The 20,412-nt window shown below is 59.7% G+C and overlaps 1 protein-coding gene across 7 annotated transcripts in view; it reads left to right on the top strand.

The window, feature by feature from the left end:
- LOC142501960 (uncharacterized) overlaps window positions 1-20,412 on the top strand; it is a 48,904-nt gene that overhangs the window by 23,308 nt on the left and 5,184 nt on the right. For 6 of the 7 annotated variants that reach the window (XR_012803606.1, XM_075612595.1, XM_075612600.1 and 3 more), the window contains 3 exons: window positions 6,583-6,738; window positions 9,743-9,832; window positions 10,155-10,208. Coding sequence is in view for 6 of the 7 variants with exons in the window: in XM_075612595.1 (XP_075468710.1) it covers window positions 6,583-6,738; window positions 9,743-9,832; window positions 10,155-10,208 (300 nt within the window). In the remaining variant the exon portion in view is untranslated. The remainder of the gene's footprint in view (window positions 1-6,582; window positions 6,739-9,742; window positions 9,833-10,154; window positions 10,209-20,412) is intronic. The other variant, XM_075612596.1, reaches the window with a different exon arrangement.

Genomic DNA, 20,412 nt, shown 5'->3' with positions numbered 1-20,412 from the left:
GAGGCACACATACAGCAGCGAGTCCACGGGGAGGCACACATACAGCAGCTAGCCCACGGGGAGGCACACACACTGCAGGGAGCCCACGGGGAGGCACACATACTGCAGGGAGCCCACGGGGAGGCACACATACAGCAGGGAGCCCACGGGGAGGCACACACACTGCAGGGAGCCCACGGGGAGGCACACATACAGCAGGGAGCCCACGGGGAGGCACACACCCAGCAGGGAGCCCACGGGGAGGCACATACACTGCAGGGAGCCCACGGGGAGGCACACACACTGCAGGGAGCCCACGGGGAGACACATACAGCAGGGAGCCCTTGGGGAGGCACACATACAGCAGGGAGACACACACTGCAGGGAGCCCACGGGGAGGCACACATACAGCAGGGAGACACACTGCAGGGAGCCCACGGGGAGGCACACATACAGCAGGGAGCCCACGGGGAGGCACACATACAGCAGGGAGACACACACTGCAGGGAGCCCACGGGGAGGCACACACACTGCAGGGAGCCCACGGGGAGGCACACACTGCAGGGAGCCCACGGGGAAGCACATACAGCAGCGAGCCCACGGGGAGGCACACACACTGCATGGAGCCCACGGGGAGGCACACACTGCAGGGAGCCCACGGGGAGGCACACACACTGCAGGGAGCCCACGGGGAGGCACACACACTGCAGGGAGCCCACGGGGAGGCACACACACTGCAGGGAGCCCACGGGGAGGCACACACACTGCAGGGAGCCCACGGGGAGGCACACACACTGCAGGGAGCCCACGGGGAGGCACACACACTGCAGGGAGCCCACGGGGAGGCACACACACACAGCAGGGAGCCCACGGGGAGGCACACATACAGCAGGGAGACACATACAGCAGGGAGCCCACGGGGAGGCACACACACACTGCAGGGAGCCCACGGGGAGGCACACACACTGCAGGGAGTCCACGGGGAGGCACACATACAGCAGCGAGCCCACGGGGAGGCACACACACTGCAGGGAGCCCACGGGGAGGCACACATACTGCAGGGAGCCCACCGGGAGGCACACACACAGCAGGGAGCCCACGGGGAGGCACACATACTGCAGGGAGCCCACGGGGAGGCACACACACTGCAGGGAGCCCACAGGGAGGCACACACCCAGCAGGGAGCCCACAGGGAGGCACACATACAGCAGCGAGTCCACGGGGAGGCACACATACAGCAGCTAGCCCACGGGGAGGCACACACACTGCAGGGAGCCCACGGGGAGGCACACACACTGCAGGGAGCCCACGGGGAGGCACACATACTGCAGGGAGTCCACGGGGAGGCACACACCCAGCAGGGAGCCCACGGGGAGGCACCCACACTGCAGGGAGCCCACGGGGAGGCACACACACTGCAGGGAGCCCACGGGGAGGCACACACACTGCAGGGAGCCCACGGGGAGGCACACACCCAGCAGGGAGCCCACGGGGAGGCACACACACTGCAGGGAGTCCACGGGGAGGCACACATACAGCAGCGAGCCCACGGGGAGGCACACACACTGCAGGGAGCCCACAGCGAGGCACACACACTGCAGGGAGCCCACGGGGAGGCACACATACAGCAGCGAGCCCACGGGGAGGCACACACACTGCAGCGAGCCCACGGCGAGGCACACACACTGCAGGGAGCCCACGGGGAGGCACACACACTGCATGGAGCCCACGGGGAGGCACACACTGCAGGGAGCCCACGGGGAGGCACACACACAGCAGGGAGCCCACGGGGAGGCACACACCCAGCAGGGAGCTCACGGGGAGGCACACACACTGCAGGGAGCCCACGGGGAAGCACACACACAGCAGCGAGCCCACGGGGAGGCACACATACTGCAGGGAGCCCACGGGGAGGCACACACCCAGCAGGGAGCCCACGGGGAGGCACATACACTGCAGGGAGCCCACGGGGAGGCACACATACAGCAGCGAGCCCACGGGGAGGCACACACACTGCAGGGAGCCCACGGGGAGGCACACACACAGCAGGGAGCCCACGGCGAGGCACACATACAGCAGCGAGCCCACGGGGAGGCACACATACAGCAGGGAGCCCACGGGGAGGCACACACCCAGCAGGGAGCCCACGGGGAGGCACATACACTGCAGGGAGCCCACGGGGAGGCACACACACTGCAGGGAGCCCACGGGGAGACACATACAGCAGGGAGCCCTTGGGGAGGCACACATACAGCAGGGAGACACACACTGCAGGGAGCCCACGGGGAGGCACACATACAGCAGGGAGACACACACTGCAGGGAGCCCACGGGGAGGCACACATACAGCAGGGAGCCCACGGGGAGGCACACATACAGCAGGGAGACACACACTGCAGGGAGCCCACGGGGAGGCACACACACTGCAGGGAGCCCACGGGGAGGCACACACTGCAGGGAGCCCACGGGGAAGCACATACAGCAGCGAGCCCACGGGGAGGCACACACACTGCATGGAGCCCACGGGGAGGCACACACTGCAGGGAGCCCACGGGGAGGCACACATACAGAAGGGAGCCCACGGGGAGGCACACACACTGCAGGGAGCCCACGGGGAGGCACACACACTGCAGGGAGCCCACGGGGAGGCACACACACTGCAGGGAGCCCACGGGGAGGCACACACACACAGCAGGGAGCCCACGGGGAGGCACACATACAGCAGGGAGACACATACAGCAGGGAGCCCACGGGGAGGCACACACACACTGCAGGGAGCCCACGGGGAGGCACACACACTGCAGGGAGTCCACGGGGAGGCACACATACAGCAGCGAGCCCACGGGGAGGCACACATACAGCAGGGAGCCCACGGGGAGGCACACACACACTGCAGGGAGCCCACGGGGAGGCACACACACTGCAGGGAGTCCACGGGGAGGCACACATACAGCAGCGAGCCCACGGGGAGGCACACATACAGCAGGGAGCCCACGGGGAGGCACACATACAGCAGGGAGACACATACAGCAGGGAGCCCACGGGGAGGCACACACACACTGCAGGGAGCCCACTGGGAGGCACACACTGCAGGGAGCCCACGGGGAGGCACACATACAGCAGGGAGCCCACGGGGAGGCACACATACAGCAGGGAGCCCACGGGGAGGCACACATACACTGCAGGGAGCTCACGGGGAGGCACACACACTGCAGGGAGTCCACAGGTAGACACATACAGCAGCGAGCCCACGGGGAGGCACACACACTGCAGGGAGCCCACGGGGAGGCACACATACTGCAGGGAGCCCACCGGGAGGCACACACACAGCAGGGAGCCCACGGGGAGGCACACATACTGCAGGGAGCCCACGGGGAGGCACACACACTGCAGGGAGCCCACAGGGAGGCACACACCCAGCAGGGAGCCCACAGGGAGGCACACATACAGCAGCGAGTCCACGGGGAGGCACACATACAGCAGCTAGCCCACGGGGAGGCACACACACTGCAGGGAGCCCACGGGGAGGCACACATACTGCAGGGAGTCCACGGGGAGGCACACACCCAGCAGGGAGCCCACGGGGAGGCACCCACACTGCAGGGAGCCCACGGGGAGGCACACACACTGCAGGGAGCCCACGGGGAGGCACACACCCAGCAGGGAGCCCACGGGGAGGCACACACACTGCAGGGAGTCCACGGGGAGGCACACATACAGCAGCGAGCCCACGGGGAGGCAGACACACTGCAGGGAGCCCACGGGGAGGCACACACACTGCAGGGAGCCCACGGCGAGGCACACATACAGCAGCGAGCCCACGGGGAGGCACACACACTGCAGCGAGCCCACGGCGAGGCACACACACTGCAGGGAGCCCACGGGGAGGCACACACACTGCATGGAGCCCACGGGGAGGCACACACTGCAGGGAGCCCACGGGGAGGCACACACACAGCAGGGAGCCCATGGGGAGGCACACCCAGCAGGGAGCTCACGGGGAGGCACACACACTGCAGGGAGCCCACGGGGAAGCACACACACAGCAGCGAGCCCACGGGGAGGCACACATACTGCAGGGAGCCCACGGGGAGGCACACACCCAGCAGGGAGCCCACGGGGAGGCACATACACTGCAGGGAGCCCACGGGGAGGCACACATACAGCAGCGAGCCCACGGGGAGGCACACACACTGCAGGGAGCCCACGGGGAGGCACACACACAGCAGGGAGCCCACGGCGAGGCACACATACAGCAGCGAGCCCACGGGGAGGCACACATACAGCAGGGAGCCCACGGGGAGGCACACACCCAGCAGGGAGCCCACGGTGAGGCACATACACTGCAGGGAGCCCACGGGGAGGCACACACACTGCAGGGAGCCCACGGGGAGACACATACAGCAGGGAGCCCTTGGGGAGGCACACATACAGCAGGGAGACACACACTGCAGGGAGCCCACGGGGAGGCACACATACAGCAGGGAGACACACACTGCAGGGAGCCCACGGGGAGGCACACACACTGCAGGGAGCCCACGGGGAGGCACACACTGCAGGGAGCCCACGGGGAAGCACATACAGCAGCGAGCCCACGGGGAGGCACACACACTGCATGGAGCCCACGGGGAGGCACACACTGCAGGGAGCCCACGGGGAGGCACACATACAGAAGGGAGCCCACGGGGAGGCACACACACTGCAGGGAGCCCACGGGGAGGCACACACACTGCAGGGAGCCCACGGGGAGGCACACACACTGCAGGGAGCCCACGGGGAGGCACACACACACAGCAGGGAGCCCACGGGGAGGCACACATACAGCAGGGAGACACATACAGCAGGGAGCCCACGGGGAGGCACACACACACTGCAGGGAGCCCACGGGGAGGCACACACACTGCAGGGAGTCCACGGGGAGGCACACATACAGCAGCGAGCCCACGGGGAGGCACACATACAGCAGGGAGCCCACGGGGAGGCACACATACAGCAGGGAGACACATACAGCAGGGAGCCCACGGGGAGGCACACACACACTGCAGGGAGCCCACGGGGAGGCACACACTGCAGGGAGCCCACGGGGAGGCACACATACAGCAGGGAGCCCACGGGGAGGCACACATACAGCAGGGAGCCCACGGGGAGGCACACATACACTGCAGGGAGCTCACGGGGAGGCACACACACTGCAGGGAGTCCACAGGTAGACACATACAGCAGGGAGCCCACGGGGAGGCACACACACTGCAGGGAGCCCACGGGGAGGCACACATACAGCAACGAGCCCACGGTGAGGCACACATACAGCAGCGAGCCCACGGGGAGGCACACACACAGCAGGGAGCCCACGGGGAGGCACACACACTGCAGGGAGGCCACGGTGAAACACACACTGCAGGGAGCCCACAGGGAGGCACACATACAGCAGGGAGACACATACAGCAGGGAGCCCACGGGGAGGCACACACACTGCAGGGAGCCCACGGGGAGGCACACACTGCAGGGAGCCCACGGGGAGGCACATACCCAGCAGGGAGCCCACGGGGAGGCACACACACTGCAGGGAGCCCACGGGGAGGCACACACACTGCAGGGAGCCCATGGGGAGGCACACACTGCAGGGAGCCCACGGGGAGGCGCACACCCAGCAGGGAGCCCACGGGGAGGCACACACCCAGCAGGGAGCCCACGGGGAGGCACACAAACAGCAGGGAGCCCACGGGGAGGCACACACCTAGCAGGGAGCCCACGGGGAGGCACACACCCAGCAGGGAGCCCACGGGGAGGCACACACACTGCAGGGAGCCCACGGGGAGGCACACATACAGCAGCGAGCCCACGGGGAGGCGCACACACAGCAGCGAGCCCACGGGGAGGCACACACACAGCAGCGAGCCCACGGGGAGGCACACACACAGCAGCGAGCCCACGGGGAGGCAGACACACTGCAGGGAGCCCACGGGGAGGCACACACACTGCAGGGAGCCCACGGGGAGGCGCACATACAGCAGCGAGCCCACGGGGAGGCACACACACTGCAGGGAGCCCACGGGGAGGCACACACACTGCAGGGAGCCCACGGGGAGGCACACACACTGCAGGGAGCCCACGGGGAGGCACACATACTGTAGGGAGCTCACGGGGAGGCACACAGACTGCAGGGAGCCCACGGGGAGGCACACATACTGCAGGGAGCCCACGGGGAGGCACACATACAGCAGCGAGCCCACGGGGAGGCACACATACAGCAGCGAGCCCACGGGGAGGCACACACCCAGCAGGGAGCCCACGGGGAGGCACACATACAGCAGCGAGCCCACGGGGAGGCACACACACTGCAGGGAGCCCACGGGGAGGCACACACACAGCAGCGAGCCCACGGGGAGGCACACACACTGCAGGGAGCCCACGGGGAGGCACACACTGCAGGGAGCCCACGGGGAGGCACACACACAGCAGCGAGCCCACGGGGAGGCACACACACTGCAGGGAGCCCACGGGGAGGCACACACACTGCAGGGAGCCCACGGGAAGGCACACACACTGCAGGGATTCATACAAAGGAATATGTCACTCTCGTGCCCTTGTTTCCCCTGCACAGGAGCGCACAGACGCCGGCTCTCAGGGTGCACAGGCCGGGGCGGGGGGGAGTTTGCAGGATAGACTGGAGACCCTCCGGGGGGTAGTTGCGAGGCTGGAAAATGAGAAGACCGCACTGCAGGATCGGAACCTGCAGCTGAGCCAGACGCTTCAGAGGGTGAGCACTGGCACACACTGATCTCTCACTGCCAGGGAAGGGAGCACTGGCACACACTGATCTCTCACTGCCAGGGAAGGGAGCACTGGCACACACTGATCTCTCACTGCCAGGGAAGGGAGCACTGGCACACACTGATCTCTCACTGCCAGGGAAGGGAGCACTGGCACACACTGATCTCTCACTGCCAGGGAAGGGAGCACTGGCACACACTGATCTCTCACTGCCAAGGAAGGGAGCACTGGCACACACTGATCTCTCACTGCCAGGGAAGGGAGCACTGGCACACACTGATCTCTCACTGCCAGGGAAGGGAGCACTGGCACACACTGATCTCTCACTGCCAGGGAAGGGAGCACTGGCACACACTGATCTTTCACTGCCAGGGAAGGGAGCACTGGCACACACTGATCTCTCACTGCCAGGGAAGGGAGCACTGGCACACACTGATCTCTCACTGCCAGGAGAGGGAGCACTGGCACACACTGATCTCTCACTGCCAGGGAAGGGAGCACTGGCACACACTGATCTCTCACTGCCAGGAAAGGGAGCACTGGCACACACTGATCTCTCACTGCCAGGAGAGGAAGCACTGGCACACACTGATCTCTCACTGCCAGGGAAGGGAGCACTGGCACACACTGATCTCTCACTGCCAGGGAAGGGAGCACTGGCACACATTGATCTCTCACTGCCAAGGAAGGGAGCACTGGCACACACTGATCTCTCACTGCCAAGGAAGGGAGCACTGGCACACACTGATCTCTCACTGCCAGGGAAGGGAGCACTGGCACACACTGATCTCTCACTGCCAGGGAAGGGAGCACTGGCACACACTGATCTCTCACTGCCAGGGAAGGGAGCACTGGCACACACTGATCTTTCACTGCCAGGGAAGGGAGCACTGGCACACACTGATCTCTCACTGCCAGGGAAGGGAGCACTGGCACACACTGATCTCTCACTGCCAGGAGAGGGAGCACTGGCACACACTGATCTCTCACTGCCAGGGAAGGGAGCACTGGCACACACTGATCTCTCACTGCCAGGAAAGGGAGCACTGGCACACACTGATCTCTCACTGCCAGGAGAGGAAGCACTGGCACACACTGATCTCTCACTGCCAGGGAAGGGAGCACTGGCAAACACTGATCTCTCACTGCCAGGGAAGGGAGCACTGGCACACACTGATCTCTCACTGCCAGGAGAGGGAGCACTGGCACACACTGATCTCTCACTGCCAGGGAAGGGAGCACTGGCACACACTGATCTCTCACTGCCAGGGAAGGGAGCACTGGCACACACTGATCTCTCACTGCCAGGGAAGGGAGCACTGGCACACACTGATCTCTCTCACTGCCAGGGAAGGGAGCACTGGCACACACTGATCTCTCACTGCCAAGGAAGGGAGCACTGGCACACACTGATCTTTCACTGCCAGGGAAGGGAGCACTGGCACACACTGATCTCTCACACTGCCAGGGAAGGGAGCACTGGCACACACTGATCTCTCACTGCCAGGAGAGGGAGCACTGGCACACACTGATCTCTCACTGCCAGGGAAGGGAGCACTGGCACACACTGATCTCTCACTGCCAGGAGAGGAAGCACTGGCACACACTGATCTCTCACTGCCAGGGAAGGGAGCACTGGCACACACTGATCTCTCACTGCCAGGAGAGGGAGCACTGGCACACACTGATCTCTCACTGCCAGGGAAGGGAGCACTGGCACACACTGATCTCTCACTGCCAGGGAAGGGAGCACTGGCACACACTGATCTCTCACTGCCAGGAGAGGGAGCACTGGCACACACTGATCTCTCACTGCCAGGGAAGGGAGCACTGGCACACACTGATCTCTCACTGCCAAGGAAGGGAGCACTGGCACACACTGATCTCTCACTGCCAGGAAAGGGAGCACTGGCACACACTGATCTCTCACTGCCAGGAAAGGGAGCACTGGCACACACTGATCTCTCACTGCCAGGAGAGGGAGCACTGGCACACACTGATCTCTCACTGCCAGGGAAGGGAGCACTGGCACACACTGATCTCTCACTGCCAGGGAAGGGAGCACTGGCACACACTGATCTCTCACTGCCAGGGAAGGGAGCACTGGCACACACTGATCTCTCACTGCCAGGGAAGGGAGCACTGGCACACACTGATCTCTCACTGCCAGGGAAGGGAGCACTGGCACACACTGATCTCTCTCACTGCCAGGGAAGGGAGCACTGGCACACACTGATCTCTCACTGCCAGGGAATGGAGCACTGGCACATACTGATCTCTCACTGCCAGGAGAGGAAGCACTGGCACACACTGATCTCTCACTGCCAGGAGAGGAAGCACTGGCACACACTGATCTCTCACTGCCAGGAGAGGAAGCACTGGCACACACTGATCTCTCACTGCCAGGAGAGGAAGCACTGGCACACACTGATCTCTCACTGCCAGGAGAGGAAGCACTGGCACACACTGATCTCTCACACTGCCAGGGAAGGGAGCACTGGCACACACTGATCTCTCACTGCCAGGAGAGGGAGCACTGGCACACACTGATCTCTCACTGCCAGGAGAGGGAGCATTGGCACACACTGGTCTCTCACTGCCAGGAGAGGAAGCACTGGCACACACTGATCTCTCACTGCCAGGAGAGGGAGCACTGGCAAACACTGATCTCTCACTGCCAGGGAAGGGAGCACTGGCACACACTGATCTCTCACTGCCAGGGAAGGGAGCACTGGCACACACTGATCTCTCACTGCCAGGGAAGGGAGCACTGGCACACACTGATCTCTCACTGCCAGGAGAGGGAGCACTGGCACACACTGATCTCTCTCTGCCAGGAGAGGGTGAGCAGTGGCACACACTGATCTCTCTCTGCCAGGAGAGGGTGAGCAGTGGCACACACTGATCTCTCACTGCTAGGGAAGGGAGCACTTGCTCCTGGGGTAGGGGGTGCACAAACTGAGCTATCTCTCGCCCCGATCTGCCCTCAGGTGGAGAATGGGAGGAGGAATCTCCGCAGGGAGCTGCGCAGCCTGACTGTGATGTCACCGCGATACTCGGATGCAATACGACCAAGGGAGGTCAGTCCAGTTCCCCACATGATGGCACAGACAGAACTGACCTGTGACCTCCCATCTAAGGGTGACACAGTGACACGGACATATGGGACAATGGAGCCTGTCCCCCCTCCTGCAGGGTGACACAGACAAAAGGACCGGTGACCTTCGGAGTCTGCTCCTCCCACTGTAGGTTGACACTGAAAGGAATTGTGACTATGGAGTCTGTCTCTTAGCACAGGGTGACACACGGACACAGAAGGGATGTGTGGGAGTCTGTCCCTGCGTCTGCCTCTCCCCGTTGGCCTCTGTAACCATCTGTTTTCTGTCTGTCTGTCCCATCTAGGACGCAGGTGATTCCTCTGCATCGCAGCAAAGCCTGGTGGACTTGCAGAGACAGGTAAGTGACAGGGACACCTGAGGGTGCAGGAACAGGTGGCAGATCTGCAACAGCTGATGTTCTGAGAGTGGATACAGGAGGAGCAGTGACAGTTACAAGAATCGCAGTGGCACCCACCAGCAAGAACAGTGGCCTGGGGACATTATATCTGAACATTAGAACGTACACATACCAAAGCAATGTAACAAGGCAGTGAGGAGGGCAGCAGGATGTTGGGTATATAGGGAGGGGTATAACAAGGCAGTGAGGAGGGCAGCAGGATGTTGGGTATATAGGGAGGGTTATTACAAGGCAGTGAGGAGGGGAGCAGGATGCATGGGGTATATAGGGAGGGGTATAACAAGGCAGTGAGGAGGGGAGCAGGGTGTTGGGTATATAGGGAGGGGTATTACAAGGCAGTGAGGAGGGGAGCAGGATGCATGGGGTGTATAGGAAGGGGTATAACAAGGCAGTGAGGAGGGGAGCAGGGTGTTGGGTATATAGGGAGGGGTATAACAAGGCAGTGAGGAGGGGAGCAGGATGTTGGGGTGTATAGGAAGGGGTATAACATAGCAGTAAGGAGGGGAGCAGGGTGTTGGGGTGTATAGGAAGGGGTATAACGGCAGTGAGGAGGGGAGCAGGGTGTTGGGGTGTATAGGAAGCAGTATAACAGGGCAGTGAGGAGGGGAGCAGGGTGTTGGGGTGTATAGGAAGGGGTATAACAGGGCAGTAAGGAGGGGAGCAGGATATTGGGGTGTATAGGGAGGGGTATAACAGGGCAGTGAGGAGGGGAGCAGGATGTTGGGGTGTATAGGAAGGGGTATAACAGGGCAGTGAGGTGGGGAGCAGGATATTGGGGTGTATAGGAAGGGGTATAACATAGCAGTAAGGAAGGGAGCAGGGTGTTGGGGTGTATAGGAAGGGGTATAACAAGGCAGTGAGGAGGGGAGCAGGGTGTTGGGGTGTATAGGAAGGGGTATAACATGGCAGTGAGGTGGGGAGCAGGATATTGGGGTGTATAGGAAGGGGTATAACAGCAGTGAGGAGGGGAGCAGGATGTTGGGGTGTATAGGAAGGGGTATAACAGGGCAGTGAGGTGGGGAGCAGGATATTGGGGTGTATAGGAAGGGGTATAACAAGGCAGTGAGGAGGGGAGCAGGATGTTGGGGTGTATAGGGAGGGGTATAACAGGGCAGTGAGGAGGGGAGCAGGGTGTTGGGTGTATAGGAAGGGGTATAACAGGGCAGTAAGAAGGGGAGCAGGGTGTTGGGGTGTATAGGAAGGGGTATAACAGGGCAGTGAGGAGGGGAGCAGGGTGTTGGGGTGTATAGGGAGGGGTATAACAGGGCAGTGAGGAGGGGAGCAGGGTGTTGGGGTGTATAGGAAGGGGTATAACAGGGCAGTAAGGAGGGGAGCAGGATGTTGGGGTGTATAGGGAGGGGTATAACAGGGCAGTGAGGAGGGGAGCAGGATGTTGGGGTGTATAGGGAGGGGTATAACAGGGCAGTGAGGAGGGGAGCAGGGTGTTGGGGTGTATAGGAAGGGGTATAACATAGCAGTGAGGAGGGGAGCAGGGTGTTGGGGTGTATAGGGAGGGGTATAACAGGGCAGTGAGGAGGGGAGCAGGGTGTTGGGGTGTATAGGAAGGGGTATAACAGGGCAGTAAGGAGGGGAGCAGGATGTTGGGGTGTATGGGAAGGGGTATAACAGGGCAGTGAGGAGGGGAGCAGGATGTTGGGGTGTATAGGAAGGGGTATAACAGGGCAGTGAGGTGGGGAGCAGGATATTGGGGTGTATAGGAAGGGGTATAACATAGCAGTGAGGAGGGGAGCAGGATGTTGGGGTGTATAGGGAGGGTTATAACAGGGCAGTGTGTAGGGGAGCAGGATGTTGGGGTGTATAGGAAGGGGTATAACAGGCAGTGAGGAGGGGAGCAGGATGTTGGGGTGTATAGGAAGGGGTATAACAGGGCAGTGAGGAGGGGAGCAGGATGTTGGGGTGTATAGGAAGGGGTATAACATAGCAGTAAGGAGGGGAGCAGGATGTTGGGGTGTATAGGAAGGGGTATAACAGCTGTGAGGAGGGGAGCAGGATGTTGGGGTGTATAGGAAGGGGTATAACAGGGCAGTGAGGAGGGGAGCAGGGTGTTGGGGTGTATAGGAAGGGGTATAACAGGGCAGTGTGTAGGGGAGCAGGATGTTGGGGTGTATAGGGAGGGGTATAACAAGGCAGTGAGGAGGGGAGCAGGGTGTTGGGTGTATAGGAAGGGGTATAACAGGGCAGTGAGGAGGGGAGCTGGGGGTTGGGTGTATAGGAAGGGGTATAACAGGGCAGTGAGGAGGGGAGCAGGGTGTTGGGGTGTATAGGAAGGGGTATAACAGGGTAGTGAGGAGGGGAGCAGGATGTTGGGGTGTATAGGGAGGGGTATAACAGGGCAGTGAGGAGGGGAGCAGGGTGTTGGGGTGTATAGGAAGGGGTATAACAAGGCAGTGAGGAGGGGAGCAGGATGTTGGGTGTATAGGAAGGGGTATAACATAGCAGTAAGGAAGGGAGCAGGGTGTTGGGGTGTATAGGAAGGGGTATAACAGGGTAGTGAGGAGGGGAGCAGGGTGTTGGGGTGTATAGGAAGGGGTATAACATAGCAGTAAGGAGGGGAGCAGGGTGTTGGGGTGTATAGGAAGGGGTATAACAGGGTAGTGAGGAGGGGAGCAGGGTGTTGGGGTGTATAGGAAGGGGTATAACAGCAGTGAGGAGGGGAGCAGGGTGTTGGGGTGTATAGGAAGGGGTATAACAGGGCAGTGAGGAGGGGAGCAGGGTGTTGGGGTGTATAGGGAGGGGTATAACATAGCAGTGAGGAGGGGAGCAGGATGTTGGGGTGTATACGAAGGGGTATAACAGGGCAGTGAGGAGGGGAGCAGGATGTTGGGGTGTATAGGAAGGGGTATAACAGGGCAGTGAGGAGGGGAGCAGGATGTTGGGGTGTATAGGAAGGGGTATAACAGGGCAGTGAGGAGGGGAGCAGGATGTTGGGGTGTATGGGAAGGGGTATAACAGGGCAGTAAGGAGGGGAGCAGGGTGTTGGGGTGTATAGAGAGGGATATAACAAGGCAGTGAGGAGGGGAGCAGGGTGTTGGGGTGTATAGGAAGGGGTATAACAAGGCAGTGAGGAGGGGAGCAGGATGTTGGGGTGTATAGGGAGGGGTATAACAAGGCAGTGAGGAGGGGAGCAGGGTGTTGGGGTGTATAGGAAGGGGTATAACGTAGCAGTGAGGAGGGGAGCAGGATGTTGGGGTGTATAGGAAGGGGTATAACAGGGCAGTGAGGAGGGGAGCAGGGTGTTGGGGTGTATAGGAAGGGGTATAACAGGGCAGTGAGGAGGGGAGCAGGGTGTTGGGGTGTATAGGGAGGGGTATAACATAGCAGTGAGGAGGGGAGCAGGATGTTGGGGTGTATACGAAGGGGTATAACAGGGCAGTGAGGAGGGGAGCAGGATGTTGGGGTGTATAGGAAGGGGTATAACAGGGCAGTGAGGAGGGGAGCAGGATGTTGGGGTGTATAGGAAGGGGTATAACAGGGCAGTGAGGAGGGGAGCAGGATGTTGGGGTGTATGGGAAGGGGTATAACAGGGCAGTAAGGAGGGGAGCAGGGTGTTGGGGTGTATAGAGAGGGATATAACAAGGCAGTGAGGAGGGGAGCAGGGTGTTGGGGTGTATAGGAAGGGGTATAACAAGGCAGTGAGGAGGGGAGCAGGATGTTGGGGTGTATAGGGAGGGGTATAACAAGGCAGTGAGGAGGGGAGCAGGGTGTTGGGGTGTATAGGAAGGGGTATAACGTAGCAGTGAGGAGGGGAGCAGGATGTTGGGGTGTATAGGAAGGGGTATAACAGGGCAGTGAGGAGGGGAGCAGGGTGTTGGGGTGTATAGGAAGGGGTATAACAGGGTAGTGAGGAGGGGAGCAGGGTGTTGGGGTGTATAGGAAGGGGTATAACAGGGTAGTGAGGAGGGGAGCAGGGTGTTGGGGTGTATAGGAAGGGGTATAACAAGGCAGTGAGGAGGGGAGCAGGATGTTGGGTGTATAGGAAGGGGTATAACATAGCAGTAAGGAAGGGAGCAGGGTGTTGGGGTGTATAGGAAGGGGTATAACATAGCAGTGTGTAGGGGAGCAGGATGTTGGGGTGTATAGGAAGGGTTATAACATGGCAGTGAGGAGGGGAGCAGGGTGTTGGGTGTATAGGAAGGGGTATAACAGGGCAGTGAGGAGGGGAGCAGGGTGTTGGGGTGTATAGGAAGGGGTATAACAGGGTAGTGAGGAGGGGAGCAGGGTGTTGGGGTGTATAGGAAGGGGTATAACATAGCAGTAAGGAGGGGAGCAGGGTGTTGGGGTGTATAGGAAGGGGTATAACAGGGTAGTGAGGAGGGGAGCAGGGTGTTGGGGTGTATAGGAAGGGGTATAACAGCAGTGAGGAGGGGAGCAGGGTGTTGGGTGTATAGGAAGGGGTATAACAGGGCAGTGAGGAGGGGAGCAGGGTGTTGGGTTGTATAGGGAGGGGTATAACATAGCAGTGAGGAGGGGAGCAGGATGTTGGGGTGTATACGAAGGGGTATAACAGGGCAGTGAGGAGGGGAGCAGGATGTTGGGGTGTATAGGAAGGGGTATAACAGGGCAGTGAGGAGGGGAGCAGGATGTTGGGGTGTATAGGAAGGGGTATAACAGGGCAGTGAGGAGGGGAGCAGGATGTTGGGGTGTATGGGAAGGGGTATAACAGGGCAGTAAGGAGGGGAGCAGGGTGTTGGGGTGTATAGGAAGGGGTATAACAAAGCAGTGAGGAGGGGAGCAGGATGTTGGGGTGTATAGGGAGGGGTATAACAAGGCAGTGAGGAGGGGAGCAGGGTGTTGGGGTGTATAGGAAGGGGTATAACAGGCAGTGAGGAGGGGAGCAGGATGTTGGGGTGTATGGGAAGGGGTATAACAGGGCAGTAAGGAGGGGAGCAGGGTGTTGGGGTGTATAGAGAGGGATATAACAAGGCAGTGAGGAGGGGAGCAGGATGTTGGGGTGTATAGGAAGGGGTATAACAGGGCAGTGAGGAGGGGAGCAGGGTGTTGGGGTGTATAGGAAGGGGTATAACAGGGCAGTAAGGAGGGGAGCAGGGTGTTGGGGTGTATAGGAAGGGGTATAACAGGGCAGTAAGGAGGGGAGCAGGGTGTTGGGGTGCATAGGAAGGGGTATAACAGGGCAGTGAGGAGGGGAGCAGGATGTTGGGGTGTATAGGAAGGGGTATAACAGGCAGTGAGGAGGGGAGCAGGGTGTTGGGGTGTATAGGAAGGGGTATAACATAGCAGTGAGGAGGGGAGCAGGATGTTGGGGTGTATAGGGAGGGGTATAACAGGGCAGTAAGGAGGGGAGCAGGATGTTGGGGTGTATAGGAAGGGGTATAACAGGGCAGTGAGGAGGGGAGCAGGATGTTGGGTGTATAGGAAGGGGTATAACAAGGCAGTAAGGAGGGGAGCAGGGTGTTGGGGTGTATAGGAAGGGGTATAACAGGCAGTGAGGAGGGGAGCAGGGTGTTGGGGTGTATAGGAAGGGGTATAACAGGGTAGTGAGGAGGGGAGCAGGGTGTTGGGGTGTATAGGAAGGGGTATAACATAGCAGTAAGGAGGGGAGCAGGATGTTGGGGTGTATAGGAAGGGGTATAACAGGCAGTGAGGAGGGGAGCAGGGTGTTGGGGTGTATAGGAAGGGGTATAACAGGGTAGTGAGGAGGGGAGCAGGGTGTTGGGGTGTATAGGAAGGGGTATAACATAGCAGTAAGGAGGGGAGCAGGGTGTTGGGTGTATAGGAAGGGGTATAACATAGCAGTAAGGAAGGGAGCAGGGTGTTGGGTGTATAGGAAGGGTTATAACATAGCAGTGAGGAGGGGAGCAGGGTGTTGGGGTGTATAGGAAGGGGTATAACATAGCAGTGAGGAGGGGAGCAGGGTGTTGGGGTGTATAGGAAGGGGTATAACAGGGCAGTAAGGAGGGGAGCAGGATGTTGGGTGTATAGGAAGGGGTATAACAGGGCAGTGAGGAGGGGAGCAGGGTGTTGGGGTGTATAGGGAGGGGTATAACAGGGCAGTGAGGAGGGGAGCAGGATGTTGGGGTGTATAGGAAGGGGTATAACATAGCAGTGAGGAGGGGAGCAGGATGTTGGGGTGTATAGGAAGGGGTATAACAGGGCAGTGAGGAGGGGAGCAGGATGTTGGGGTGTATAGGAAGGGGTATAACATAGCAGTGAGGAGGGGAGCAGGGTGTTGGGTGTATAGGAAGGGGTATAACAGGGCAGTGAGGAGGGGAGCAGGATGTTGGGGTGTATAGGAAGGGGTATAACAGGCAGTAAGGAGGGGAGCAGGGTGTTGGGGTGTATAGGAAGGGGTATAACATAGCAGTGAGGAGGGGAGCAGGGTGTTGGGGTGTATAGGAAGGGGTATAACAGGGCAGTGAGGAGGGGAGCAGGATGTTGGGGTGTATAGGAAGGGGTATAACAGGCAGTAAGGAGGGGAGCAGGGTGTTGGGGTGTATAGGAAGGGGTATAACATAGCAGTGAGGAGGGGAGCAGGGTGTTGGGTGTATAGGAAGGGGTATAACAGGGCAGTGAGGAGGGGAGCAGGGTGTTGGGGTGTATAGGAAGGGGTATAACAGGGCAGTGAGGAGGAGAGCAGGATGTTGGGGTGTATAGGGAGGGGTATAACAAGGCAGTGAGGAGGGGAGCAGGATGTTGGGGTGTATAGGAAGGGGTATAACAGGGCAGTGAGGAGGGGAGCAGGATGTTGGCGTGTATAGGAAGGGGTATAACAGGCAGTAAGGAGGGGAGCAGGGTGTTGGGGTGTATAGGAAGGGGTATAACATAGCAGTGAGGAGGGGAGCAGGATGTTGGGGTGTATAGGAAGGGGTATAACAGGGCAGTGAGGAGGGGAGCAGGGTGTTGGGGTATATAGGGGGGGGTATAACAGGGCAGTGAGGAGGGGAGCAGGGTGTTGGGGTGTATAGGGAGGGGTATAACAGGGCAGTGAGGAGGGGAGCAGGATGTTGGGGTGTATAGGAAGGGGTATAACAGGGCAGTGAGGAGGGGAGCAGGATGTTGGGGTATATAGGGGGGGGTATAACAGGGCAGTGAGGAGGGGAGCAGGGTGTTGGGGTGTATAGGGAGGGGTATAACAGGGCAGTGAGGAGGGGAGCAGGATGTTGGGGTGTATAGGAAGGGGTATAACAAGGCAGTGAGGAGGGGAGCAGGATGTTGGGGTGTATAGGAAGGGGTATAACATAGCAGTGAGGAGGGGAGCAGGGTGTTGGGTGTATAGGAAGGGGTATAACATAGCAGTGAGGAGGGGAGCAGGATGTTGGGGTGTATAGGAAGGGGTATAACAGGGCAGTGAGGAGGGGAGCAGGGTGTTGGGTGTATAGGAAGGGGTATAACAGGGCAGTGAGGAGGGGAGCAGGATGTTGGGGTGTATAGGGAGGGGTATAACAGGGCAGTGAGGAGGGGAGCAGGGTGTTGGGTGTATAGGAAGGGGTATAACAGGGCAGTGAGGAGGGGAGCAGGATGTTGGGGTGTATAGGAAGGGGTATAACAGGCAGTAAGGAGGGGAGCAGGATGTTGGGGTGTATAGGAAGGGGTATAACAGGGCAGTGAGGAGGGGAGCAGGATGTTGGGGTGTATAGGAAGGGGTATAACAGGGCAGTGAGGAGGGGAGCAGGGTGTTGGGGTGTATAGGAAGGGGTATAACAGGGCAGTGAGGAGGGGAGCAGGATGTTGGGGTGTATAGGAAGGGGTATAACAGGGCAGTGAGGAGGGGAGCAGGGTGTTGGGGTGTATAGGAAGGGGTATAACATTGCAGTGAGGTGGGGAGCAGGATGTTGGGGTGTATAGGAAGGGGTATAACAGGGCAGTGAGGAGGGGAGCAGGGTGTTGGGGTGTATAGGAAGGGGTATAACATAGCAGTGAGGAGGGGAGCAGGATGTTGGGGTGTATAGGAAGGGGTATAACAGGGCAGTGAGGAGGGGAGCAGGGTGTTGGGTGTATAGGAAGGGGTATAACAGGGCAGTGAGGAGGGGAGCAGGGTGTTGGGTGTATAGGAAGGGGTATAACAGGGCAGTGAGGAGGGGAGCAGGATGTTGGGGTGTATAGGGAGGGGTATAACAGGGCAGTGAGGAGGGGAGCAGGATGTTGGGGTGTATAGGAAGGGGTATAACAGGGCAGTGAGGAGGGTAGCAGGGTGTTGGGGTATATAGGGGGGGGTATAACAGGGCAGTGAGGAAGGTAGCAGGGTGTTGGGTGTATAGGAAGGGGTATAACAGGGCAGTGAGGAGGGGAGCAGGATGTTGGGGTGTATAGGAAGGGGTATAACATAGCAGTGAGGAGGGGAGCAGGGTGTTGGGGTGTATAGGAAGGGGTATAACAGGGCAGTGAGGAGGGGAGCAGGATGTTGGGGTGTATAGGAAGGGGTATAACATAGCAGTGAGGAGGGGAGCAGGATGTTGGGGTGTATAGGAAGGGGCATAACAAAGCAGTGAGGAGGGGAGCAGGGTGTTGGGTGTATAGGAAGGGGTATAACAAAGCAGTGAGGAGGGGAGCAGGGTGTTGGGGTGTATAGGAAGGGGTATAACAGGGCAGTGAGGAGGGGAGCAGGATGTTGGGGTGTATAGGGAGGGGTATAACAGGGCAGTGAGGAGGGGAGCTGGGGGTTGGGTGTATAGGAAGGGGTATAACAGGGCAGTGAGGAGGGGAGCAGGATGTTGGGGTGTATAGGGAGGGGTATAACAGGGCAGTGAGGAGGGGAGCAGGGTGTTGGGTGTATAGGAAGGGGTATAACAGGGCAGTGAGGAGGGGAGCAGGATGTTGGGGTGTATAGGGAGGGGTATAACAGGGCAGTGAGGAGGGGAGCAGGATGTTGGGGTGTATAGGAAGGGGTATAACAGGGCAGTGAGGAGGGTAGCAGGGTGTTGGGGTATATAGGGGGGGGTATAACAGGGCAGTGAGGAAGGTAGCAGGGTGTTGGGTGTATAGGAAGGGGTATAACAGGGCAGTGAGGAGGGGAGCAGGATGTTGGGGTGTATAGGAAGGGGTATAACATAGCAGTGAGGAGGGGAGCAGGGTGTTGGGGTGTATAGGAAGGGGTATAACAGGGCAGTGAGGAGGGGAGCAGGATGTTGGGGTGTATAGGAAGGGGTATAACATAGCAGTGAGGAGGGGAGCAGGATGTTGGGGTGTATAGGAAGGGGCATAACAAAGCAGTGAGGAGGGGAGCAGGGTGTTGGGTGTATAGGAAGGGGTATAACAAAGCAGTGAGGAGGGGAGCAGGGTGTTGGGGTGTATAGGAAGGGGTATAACAGGGCAGTGAGGAGGGGAGCAGGATGTTGGGGTGTATAGGGAGGGGTATAACAGGGCAGTGAGGAGGGGAGCTGGGGGTTGGGTGTATAGGAAGGGGTATAACAGGCAGTGAGGAGGGGAGCAGGGTGTTGGGTGTATAGGAAGGGGTATAACAGGGCAGTGAGGAGGGGAGCAGGATGTTGGGGTGTATAGGAAGGGGTATAACAGGCAGTAAGGAGGGGAGCAGGATGTTGGGGTGTATAGGAAGGGGTATAACAGGCAGTGAGGAGGGGAGCAGGGTGTTGGGTGTATAGGAAGGGGTATAACAGGCAGTAAGGAGGGGAGCAGGATGTTGGGGTGTATAGGGAGGGGTATAACAGGGCAGTGAGGAGGGGAGCAGGGTGTTGGGGTGTATAGGAAGGGGTATAACAAGGCAGTGAGGAGGGGAGCAGGGTGTTGGGGTGTATAGGAAGGGGTATAACAAGGCAGTGAGGAGGGGAGCAGGGTGTTGGGGTGTATAGGAAGGGGTATAACAGGCAGTAAGGAGGGGAGCAGGATGTTGGGGTGTATAGGGAGGGGTATAACAGGGCAGTGAGGAGGGGAGCAGGGTGTTGGGGTGTATAGGGAGGGGTATAACAGGCAGTAAGGAGGGGAGCAGGATGTTGGGGTGTATAGGGAGGGGTATAACAGGCAGTAAGGAGGGGAGCAGGATGTTGGGGTGTATAGGGAGGGGTATAACAGGGCAGTGAGGAGGGGAGCAGGGTGTTGGGGTGTATAGGAAGGGGTATAACAGGCAGTAAGGAGGGGAGCAGGATGTTGGGGTGTATATGATTGGGTATAACAAGGCAGTGAGGAGGGGAGCAGGGTGTTGGGGTGTATA

Source organism: Ascaphus truei, chromosome 8, assembly GCF_040206685.1.
Source record: "Ascaphus truei isolate aAscTru1 chromosome 8, aAscTru1.hap1, whole genome shotgun sequence".
NCBI classification, from domain to species: Eukaryota; Metazoa; Chordata; class Amphibia; order Anura; family Ascaphidae; genus Ascaphus; species Ascaphus truei.
Note: the sequence above shows the minus strand (reverse complement) of the source record. Positions and strands in the feature narration are given on the sequence as shown.